This window comes from Protobothrops mucrosquamatus, unplaced genomic scaffold, assembly GCF_001527695.2.
Source record: "Protobothrops mucrosquamatus isolate PMUCROS unplaced genomic scaffold, P.Mucros_1.0 scaffold462, whole genome shotgun sequence".
Taxonomy (NCBI): domain Eukaryota; kingdom Metazoa; phylum Chordata; class Lepidosauria; order Squamata; family Viperidae; genus Protobothrops; species Protobothrops mucrosquamatus.
In genome coordinates, this window is record NW_015386783.1 from 141,728 (window position 1) to 152,875 (window position 11,148).

At 43.7% G+C, this 11,148-nt stretch overlaps 1 protein-coding gene across 1 annotated transcript; it reads right to left on the reverse strand.

Moving 5' to 3' along the window:
- Positions 1 to 482: 482 nt before the first annotated feature.
- Positions 483 to 7,444, reverse strand: ANKRD39 (ankyrin repeat domain 39). Its single transcript, XM_015816536.1, has 5 exons — positions 7,420 to 7,444; positions 4,457 to 4,713; positions 3,221 to 3,324; positions 1,605 to 1,808; positions 483 to 792 (listed from the first exon to the last, which is right to left on the reverse strand). The coding sequence occupies exons 2-5, from the start codon at positions 4,557 to 4,559 to the stop codon at positions 643 to 645; spliced, it is 561 nt and encodes a 186-aa protein (XP_015672022.1). The 5' UTR covers positions 4,560 to 4,713; positions 7,420 to 7,444; the 3' UTR covers positions 483 to 642.
- Between the last annotated feature and the right edge of the window lie 3,704 nt (positions 7,445 to 11,148).

The following is an 11,148-nucleotide window of genomic DNA, read 5'->3' on the forward strand; positions in this document are numbered from 1 at the left end:
CTTTGGAGAATAGCTTGACTCCCTCTTCTTTGGGGCAGCCCCTGAGATATTGGAAGACTGCTATCATGTCCCCCCTCGTCCTTCTCTTCGTTAAACTAGACATTCCCAATTCCAGCAACCGTTCCTTATATGTTTTAGCCTCCAGTGCCCTAATCATCTTCCTGAATCAATGCAGCTGATCTTTCTGCTTCTGGAAAACTGAGATTCCCTATACCAGGGGTCTCCAAACTTGGCAGCTTTAAGACTTGTGGACTTCAACCCCCAGAGGTTGAAGTCTTCAAGTTGCCAATTTTGGAGACCCCTGCCCTACAACCTTTCAGAGTCCACTGTCATCCTACCACGATGGCTGCTGTCTTCCCCATCCGCTTGATCTCCTAAAGTTAGGCCAGGCTGAAACACTCTCCAAGTTCAGACCAAGGTCATCTTACATCTTCCCTCCCCAACCTAGTGCTCTATGGATTGCTCTGGGCCACCACGTTGGCTGGAGAATTTTGAATCCGTGTCTGAAGAACATCTAATTGAAAAATACCGCATTACGAAGCTGGAAACAACATTCAGTTCAGCCATTTCTTTGTAATTTCAGAAGAGAAGACGGAACATGGACGCTTGGCTTCGGGAACAACCTGGTTGTCAACGAACGAATCACAGATCTAAAAGTTTCCTCCGCAAGCCTTCATTCTTGGCAGGAACCAAGTCGCCAGCACGTCTCTGGCTGTTGTCCTGCATATGCCTCAGCTGAGGGTGGCGCTCCAAGATGAGCTCGCAGAGTTCCTGGTGCCCATTTTCTGCTGCCTGGAGAAAGAGAGAAGAACCATCTCAGTGGTTCTTCAACCAGCGGCAAGAGAAGACCCATCCCACGGCCTGTCCCCTTGGCCAACTGAGCAGCAGAGGTGGCCTAGTGGTGGGGGAAGATGATGGAAGAGAAGGAAGCAAGGGAAGAAGGTCTTAATTTTTACAAACCAACACTCAACTGCATATTGAGTCCTGGGTGGTGGGAATGTAGACGCAAAGCTTAGTCTATGTCAGGTGTCTCCAAACTTGGGACTTTAAGACTTGTGGACCTCAATTCCCAGAATTCCCTGGCTAAGGAATTGTGGGAGCTGAAGTCCACAAGTCTTAAAGTTGCCAACTTAGGAGACCTCTGGTCTATGTGATCTCAAACCTGGTCAGATACGACTCCAGCTCAATTCCCCAAGGCAGGGGTAGGCAACCTTGGCTCTTTTATGACTCGTGGACTTCAACTCCCAGAATTCCTGAGCCAGCCACGCTGAGGGGGAAGGGAGAGGTTTCCAAGCTGAGCCATGCTGGCTCAGGAATTCTGGGAGTTGAAGTCCACGAGTCATAAAAGAGCCAAGGTTGCCTACCCCTGCCCCGAGGCTTATAGAGGAAGCTGCCTTGCCCCATCTTGGACTATTAGTAAATCTACCTCCAGATGATTAAACTTGATTACTTTTTTCCAGCATAGCCTGAAGGCCAGGATAATGTCGATGATCTAATTAAAGCTTTAGGCTGTAATCTCTCTGCCTTCGAAAAAAGTGGTGTCTAGCAAGGGGAAGGAGGGGGGCACCAGGGGTGTCCTGCACAAGCACACATTGCACACACACCTTGTGGAGGCAGGTCTTCCCATCGTCATCCGTGGCAGCTGGATCAGCTCCGTGGCCCAGCAGTAGTTGGGCTATTGCTGTGTGGCCACAGAAAGCTGCCCGATGCAGGGGGCTGGCCCCGCCGTGGGTGCGGACATTGCAGGAGGCTCCATGCTCCAGCAGGAAATGGCAGATGTCGTAATGCCCATTGCGACTGGCGTAGTGCTGCAGAAACAGAAACGCTCGGTCTCTGAAAAATGTACCAGGTCTGACCTGTCTAGCACCTCAAGTTCTGAGCGGGTGGCATGCATGTAGTTGAGAATTCATACCCTAGGCCCTAAGTCAGGGGTCCTCAACCTTGGCCACTTTAAGACTTGTGGACTCCAACTCCCAGAATTCCTCAGCCAGCAAAGAACTTTGGCAACTTTAAGACTTGTGGACTTCAACTCCCAGAATTCCTCAGCCAGCAAAGAACCTTGACAACTTTAAGACTTGTGGACTCCAACTCCCAGAATTCCTCAGCCAGCAAAGAACTTTGGCAACTTTAAGACTTGTGGACTCCAACTCTGAGGAGCTGGCTGAGGAATTCTGGGAGTTGAAGTCTACAAGTCTTAAAGTGGCGAAGGTTGAGGACCCCTGCCCTAAATAACTGTACATTAAGTAATTGTAACTTTGATTACTAAACAAACCCATTTTCTGGAGTCACACAACACATTGTGTCATAAACAAATCAAAACCACAAACGAATCAAACTAAGCTGGGTTTACACAACCGAGAATTTCCCGAACAAAGATCCTCAGGTTGAAAGAAATGAAGCTTAGCCTGTTGTGTGAATGCAACAAGCAGGGCTTTTACCTTGCCTAACTGTGCCTCATGCGAACTCAGATCCGGAACCAAAATCTCAGGGATACATCCCAATTTGCTCTGGGATGCAAAGTCTGTCTCTCCCTTCCTTCCCCCTATTAAAACAGATGCCAAGGAGGCTGGGATTGTTGATGGGACCCACTGAGGGAGTAAAAGCAGGAACAAACTGAAGTTAAATTGAGACAAGGTTAAGACTAGCACAGCTAACTAATCGATCGGCCTTACTCTCCTTGGATCAATTTCGTTAACTTCCATCGTTTGTTTCCCTGTCAAGAACCGGGTTCCATAAAATCTAAACACTTTAGGACTAAAAGGTACAAGAGACCAGAAGGTCTAAATTTTCTCTTAGGAAGCTGTTTATAAATTTGCTTCTTTTCTTGAAGAATTTTGGGGTCTGTCCCACAATCCCGACAAAATAGTTTGGGGCACAGGCAAGCCAAGTGTCCTTCTAACAGCCACCGCCCCGATTGCGAAGTTTCTTCTGATTATCATCCATTAGAACATGGATGGGCAATTAATTTTCCCAAGGGGGTCACATGAGAAATGGGCCTGTTGTGGAGGGCCGCTTGAAATATTTTGACAATTTCCAGGGAACTCTGACCATGATTGAGGGTAACCCTGTTTCCATTCCAAAATGTGCAGCAGAACTTACCTTAAAAAGTTATTCTGAGCTGACTCTAAATTAGGGGTCCACGTCCCACAGAAGGGCTACCTCATTCTGAAACCTTTGGGGGGGTCTCTTAATTCTCCTGCCTGCTCTTGAATGCACTCACCAAAGCTGTGTATCCAAAAGGGTCTGGCTCATTAGGTTTCCCATGTCTCAGGATGTGTCTCTTGACCCCTTCCAGGTCTCCATTCAGTGCAGCATTCCAGATCCCTATGCAAACAATTATTATTATTATTTTAGTAAAAATGGTAAATCCTTTTGCTGGGGTTCAGAATAAGGAACACCTTAAATTAGCTAGAGGTTTTAATCAATCAGAAACCCTGCCTATGTTGGAATTGCAACTCCCCAAATTCTCAGCCACTGTCAGGGGGGAACAACCAGATCCATAGGTAAAGAATTCAATTGGCTGTTTTATTGTTCAGGTCTCTAGGAAGGAATCTTCTCAGACTGACAGTTTGCACCTGTATGAGACCAGATAAGGTTCAATGGCATTCAAGGGAGATTGGACTTTATTCTCCTGTGCCCACATAGGGATTCCAGACAAATTCCCTGTTTGACTCCTTCCGCTGGCTCAGCCAGTCTCTCTCCAACATCCACTCCCTTTTCAGATTGTGATTAAATCCAAACTCTACAAGTGTTTTTCTCTCCTCTCCTTTCATTGTTTGATAACCAGTGGGATGAAGGGACCTGGAGAAATGGAAAGACTATATTTTGCAGAATTTCAAAAAAAGAAAACAACTCCATACTCTCCCGCAGTGGATAGTAGGTGTTTAAAAACTGTTTCTCTTTTAAAACAGAGATAAATTTCCAAAAACAGTTGTTTTTGGAAAGATAATGACCATGACTGTACAACTGATGCTCAATGTAACGTGAACAAAAATTACCAAACAAAACAGAATTGTTTTCATATTAAAAAAAAGAAAAACAACTACGAATTCTTGAGCTGAGTAAAATCTCATTTATAAATAATTTAAAAATATATAAAAGTAAAAAATGTTTGTGTGTGTGTGTGTGTGAGAGATCTTTCCCCCTGCTTGTTTTCCAACAAATTGGTATTTACAAACCATGCTTTTTTTTTTTTCTTGTAAACCAACCATACACCTTGAAGAACACAAAAAGTGCAATGAGGTGACAAGAGTCTGCTGTTTAGTATTTTGATTTAAAAAAATCCTATCTTTGGAACTCACTGCCACAAGGAATCATGACAACGATTAGTTTCCACGATTGTCATCTCCAGCAGCATGGCGCTGGGAAGTTAGCCACATAGTTAAAGCTAGTCATCCTGTCCTTATCTTGAGCCTCTGCAAGCTCACAACTGCATCTTTTCCCAGAGTTTCCATACCTCTTTCAAAATCCATCTCATCCAGAGTCTGGTGCACACTCTGCGCTGAAGAGGGGTGGCAGGAACAGGTCCCATCCTCATGGCGTCCAGGTGACCAAGTCATTGCCACTCTTGGTCTTCTCAAAAAATTCTTTATTGGCAAAGGGGAAGACGTGGCTCTGATGTATGAGTCAACCCTTTGGTTGATGACCCATGGATCAGCACATTGTCTAGAAAAGAGAAGGCCATTTCCAGAAAGGTTTTCTACTCACTACGGTCTGGAACAAAGACAGAATTATGCAGGAAAAGCATTATTTCTTAGCCTGAGATGTCCAAAAAATAACAGTGCTCAACCTGTTAGGAACTGCTGTATCTTCTCTACAGCTCTAAACCAGGAGAGGGACATGATTCTCCTAATTCTCCATCTTTCTCTGTGCATGCGCGCATGCCCTGCTATCCCACTCAATCACACACACCAGCCACATTTGGCAGCTCCCTCCTGACACACGATTTTTGCCTTCTGCAAGGAAGGAATAATAACCCCATTGTTAAAGCCTTGAAATAAACTCAAATTGGGGTCGCTGATGAGATGCTGAAAAATTACAGAGGCCCCCAATTTAAAGCTTACTGAGTCTTCAAAGAATGGACTAAATTTGTTTTACCCAACCGTGGCTGATGCACATTTTCAGCTATTTAGGAGAGAAAAGGAAGTGCTTTTGCTACCTATCAGCGCACTCACGTCAGGCTCCCTGCCTCCATTTAATTATAGTTCCTCTGCTCTGTCTTTTAGAAGTGGATGCTTTATTAAAGTAGGAAAAGTGAATTACTAGCAACCATTCAAGGCTCCTAAAAATTAACACCCTCAATGTGTATCATCCACAGGCATCTCAACGGTAGTAGCCATTAACGTCACCAGGGTATCTGCTGCTTGATATTCTGCAGCCATCTCTCATAAAAAGGAACTTTTAGCACATTTTACAGCAATCAAGGTGAAGTTCAACTCTCTACTATTTACAACAAACACTAATGTGGCTCGGTGCTTAAATCAGAGGCACCTAAACCGATGCAGAGTAAATCAGCACCAAACTAATGAGGGAAATTGCTGCAATATAACAACGTAGCCATGAAACAAAGAGATAGATGTCTGTTAGTTGGAAGGAAGGCTACGCCAAATCTAAACAAAATAGCAAAGTGCCACCAACAAAGCTGCGGATTGTCAAGGCCAGTTTTAATAATTGTAACTTATGGCTGCAAAAACTGTACAGTCAGAATGGTTGAGCAAATAAGAATCGGACCTGTTATTATTTCTAAGCCTTCAGTTTTGAATTTAGAAAACGACCCTCATGGTATCTTCTGGAGCACTCAGAGAAAAGGCAGGACAAGTTACAATAACTAATAATAATTTATCATTCAGTTGCTATAGAAATCCAGGGCACTGCATTAAAAAAAACAAAACCAAAAATCTGTCAAGTTGCCAAGGCTGGACACCCCTGGTCTAAAGAGAGGGAGAGACAAATTTTTCAGAGGAGGGAAGACCCCCCCAAAAGTAGCCAGCGAAACAGAGGGCAGTCCCTCTTTGTGGTCCTGGAGAGCAAGAGATGGGCTGGTATATGACGTCCACAATGCAAAATTCATCGGCAGAATAGGTGCCATTTAAGCTCAATGCAAAGGTATTTTTCACGAAGCAACTAGCCCAGTTGCCTCGTGGAAAAAAAGCACCTTTTGGATAACTATTTATTTATTTATTTATTTATTTATTTAATTTATATCCCGCCCTTCTCCTTGCGGACTCAGGGCGGCTAACAACCAGATAAAATACTAATCACAAAAAACTACAAATTAAAAACATAATTAAAAACAAATATTAATAATTGGTCTAGTAGTTAAAAATTACTTTAAAATTACTTTAAAACTAAAAAACTATGACCTGGATGACGGAGAATCTCCATAGACCAGGGGTCTTCAAACTTGGCCCTTTTATGACTTGTGGACTTCAACTCCCAGAATTCCTCAGCCAGGCACAGGTGCCTGGCTGAGGAATTCTGGGAGTTGAAGTCCACAAGTCATCAAAGGGCCAAGTTTTTGTTTTTAATAATACTAATGTTCTAATGTTACAATTAAGTATTTTAAAAGCAATGTGGTGACTGGGTTGTTCAACAAGAGACATAAGTCTTTAGTATAAATCTCAAGTTACAACATCAGATATTTCCTCTCTTTCTCCCTTAATAACTACTATCTCATATTAGGCTAATACAGTTCTTCTTATTGACTAAGGAAAAACATCTCTATTACATTTATCAATACTTTTTACATATCTTAATTGTGTTTCCATTCAGTCCTTATATACCAGGGGTAGTCAACCTTGGCTCTTTTATGTCTCGTGGACTTCAACTCCCAGAATTCCTGAGCCAGCCATGCTGGCTCAGGAATTCTGGGAGTTGAAGTCCACGGGTCACAAAAGAGCCAAGGTTGACTACCCCTGTTATATACAATTAATGTCCTGTTATTGCTTTTTCCCATAAAAGGGCCAAGTTGGAAGACCCCTGCCATACAGACATTTAAGCTCATCCCTTGAGCATCCTTAGCTGGCTGCAAAACTCTCTTCAAAGCCAAACATTAATTTATGACTTGGATGGGGCACCACGAGGAAACCCCAAGGGAGGTTTTTTTAAAAAGTCCTGGAAAGTTAAAAGGCATTTCCACATTAAGATAAACGCCTCCACCGAAAGCCACCTTCTATCTTCATCCTTGCTGAGTTCTGCCAGATCTGTTCGGTCCCAACTCCCCTCTTTGGTCCATGCTGGCTGTGGAGGATGGGAGTGGGAATATATGGGAATGACAACACAAGCCAGTTTTGCTCTACCCCTAATAATTCTTGCAGGGGGGGGTTACAATGCTCTCCCCTCCTTCAGCTAAAGACACGTGTAAATGCAGCGACTCCCCCCCCACCACCAAAAAAAACCACCCGCCCACGCCGGTCTTACAGCCGCCATCTTGTCTCCTTCCGGATACAGAAAAGCGCTTGGTCCAATCCGAGACGAGGGGACGGCAACAGGCAACCAATAAGAAATCTCCGGGGGCAGAGCGAGTTGCATTGTCAGCAGTGACCGCGGATATCCACTAGGGGGAGCTGGGGACTCAGGAATGGGGTAAGAAGAGGCGGAGGAGGGACCCGTCTCTTGTCTCCTCCCAGAAACCGGGTTAGTTCACAAACTAGGTTAATCTTGTGGAATAGCAACCCGTATAGTAAACATAAAAATTTCAATCTAGGTTATTCCAGACTTTTTTTTTTTTTTAACCATCACCTCTTGTGAGTGTTGCTGAAGCTGGGATGAGCAATCTGGAGCCTTTTAGTCACATTTCAGCCTTGCTCGTTTTATGAGCCCCCAATTTCATTTCTTTAGTTGGCGCCCGCTGAAATTTAGCAATGCAATGTTATGCATTCCAAAAAAGCACTCAATTACAAAGCAAACTAGGTTTGATGACCTCCCTGGCTTGGCTCCTGGAGCCCCATAACCCCCTCTGCCCAAATACTGCCCCTTCAGTAACATCATCCATCTCTGGGTCCGGCAGCAGTGGGGAACCCAGTCATCTATTCCCCAAATTTATTATATCTGTCCCTAAAAATCAGAGTCCTCCCCTGCCCTTCAAGATACCTTTTGACAGCTCTGCTTAAATTGAGACTCTCCAGGCATCTAGAGGGGTGTCCTATCATCCAGCACACGAGCTGGGATGATGGGAGAGGGGAGTCCAGACATAAGTGGATCAGGAAAGGGAGCCCCATGACCACAGAATGCTAGGAGAACCAACCTGCAATTGGACCCAACAAGCCTTCTAAAGATCTGAAAGCACACATAGAGGGTGACAATGTTACATTCACACTTGCCGGGACCGAAATAAACTCTGCTGTCCATCGCGGCGCAAGCTGTGTGGCTCCTACATGGCCTTTTCAGTCTATCCGAGACCCACCCTTGACCGCAAAGCAGCAGACATCTCTGGCCAAGCCAGAAACCAGTAATTTGAGAGCTTCCCACTTTAATTAAAGTGACCGGATTCTTTAGGTAAGCGTAGGATGATTTCCAGCCAGGGGCAGGTTGCTTGCTGCCTCCAGCAAGGCCAAAAAAACCTCATTGCAGGGTGATCTAGCGGTCAGCCGTACGCAGCAGCTTTGGTGGTGGAAAGAAGGGTATTTTTGCATCTTCCCGGTGAGGCAGGAGACGATGGCAAGCAGCCATGGCACCTGGTCTTCTTCCTGCTTTGGGATGCAAAGTGAATGCTTTGGCCCTTTGATGACTTGTGGACTTCAGCTCCCAGAATTCCTCAGCCAGAATAACAGAGTTGGAAGGGACCTTGGAGGTCTTCTAGTCCAACCCCCTGCTCAGGCAGGACACCCTATAATACCATTTCAGTCTCTTCTTAAAAACGTCCAGTGTTGGAGCATTCACAACTTGTTCCACTGATCAATCAAAGCTCTGCTTGCTTTTTTTTATGGGTGATCTTCTTAGCTGGCCCCTGCACAAACCTCTCAACTCAATTCAAGATTAAAATGTGGATTTGATTCTCCTGTACATGGCAGGCCACCAACATGGGTGGTTAAAGGAATTGTCAGAGGATAAGGATTTCAACCGATCTTAATGAAGACAGCTATATATTGCATCGGTTGCTGGGGAACGCAAGCAGTTGATTCTGTGAAATAAGTCGCTATTTCTTTATTTTGGTTAATTCTATTTATATCCTCCTCTCCGTGTGATGAAGCACCAGGCTTGGCAAAACATGTTCAAAAACAACCAAATGTGGAAGTATAATCATCAAGCTTAAATTTAAAAATCAGTAAACAGCAGAAGAAAGATGTTTTCAGTTGCCGATCCAACTAGATTAATTTATGTGACCTTCAACCGCTTCAACAATTCTAGGGAATGAATCTAAAACGAGCCCGCCAAGTATAATTCTGGAGGAAATAAAAAGTCAGAGAACAGAATTATCTAAGAGGAAATACCAGAATCTATAGCTAAGTACAGGTAGTCCTTCAGTTATGACTACAGCTGAGTCCAAAAGTTCCATCGCTAAGCAAGGCAGTTCTATCAGCCCTCATCCTTCAAAATATAATAATTTTGTTTTGATGATCTTTGTTTCTACTGAGCATTATCTTGTGATCCTACTTCCTCTAATATTGAATTATTAATTCTCTTAGCTGTTCAAAGAATGCAAAATAGATACCCATCCATCCATGCATCCCTCTATGAATTTGCCTCTCTCCCTCTCTCTCTCCCTCCCTCTTTCCCTCATCTATCTATCTATCTATCTATCTATCTATCTATCTATCTATCTATCTATCTATCTATCTATCTATCTCAGTCCATTGAGTTGATCATTCTAACTTGTGTCTTGATTGAAATGTCTAAATCTTTCTGCAAAATGACCCACTATCCTCCATTTGTGGGTACACCCCAATTTCTTGAGCTAAGATCCGAAGTATGACAGAATATTTTAGACCAAAAAGTCTGTATGTCTGAGATGTATGATTGGTGTCAATCAAGTTTTTGATTCAGTGTGTTGTAATGAACAGAGTTTATTTTCTTAGGAGATAGTGGTCCTTTGTGGAACAGAGAGCCGGGATGTTAGGCAGAAAAGGCAAAAATACTGGGCTAAAGGGCATAATATTTTTGGGGTGGGAGGCTTCTTCTGGATGACGATGAAGAATGAGGAGGAGGGACAGGGGAAGGAGAAGCAAAAGCAGAAGGAGAAGAAAGAGAAGATTTCTGCTAGACTCCTGTACCAGAAGGAATAAGAGAGGAGAAGAACAGAACTGACTGGAAAAACTGTTAAGGAGGGAAATGGATGATTGCCAATCAGATGGGGCAGCTTCTCTCCAAATTCTCCTGTCTTTATTTTGTGACACATCTGAATCTTCCACCGAGGCTCTGCTGCATCCATTATGCCCAGGTTCAATCTCCTTCAACAGAAATCCCACATCCTTTGGAAAGAGTCTATTAAATATTTGAAGACGATCAACCTGTTTTCCATTTATCTTCTTTCCCTAAGCTGAAATTACTCAGTGTTTTCTTAATTTTAAATCCTCTCTCCCCTTTGATGCTCTGCTTAGCCTCAGCACCAATTTCCTACTGCCTGTCTAATAGAGTCTAAAATAAGGTCCCTCAACTGCAGAAAAGCATCTCAGCTGAAATGGAGTCTCTTTTTTTCTTCCCTCCGGTGTCTAGTGATCCTTTAAAAGGGGAAAGGATAGCCCGCCCCTGCGTGCCTTTGGATTTAAGCTCCCATGATGCCATCCATATTCCTTTTGGGTAAGGATGAAGAGGAATGGAGTTCCATAACCTCTTTGGGTCTGTTTCTTTTTTCCCTAGGAAAAAGCGTTAAACACTTTTTTTGAAAGAGAGCGTTTTTCCTAAGGAAAGAGCAGCCATTATACGGGGCCAATAGGGAAGGCCTTTGGATTCCTGGTTCTCAATTCCAGTGCTTTTTTTTTTATCCATCACTTATTCTCCAAAGTTTTCCCCAGTGGAAGCCTTGATATTCTGAAGGAAACTGGCTGATGGGGCTGAATTGAATCAGGGCAAAAAGAGGACAGGGACAGCTTCTTGGATGAGAAGCAAAACATCTTCAAATATATATATATATAAGAAAGTCCAATTGCCTTGTGAAAAAGCACCTTTGGGATAACTATGACCTGGATGACTGACAATCTCCATAGAGGA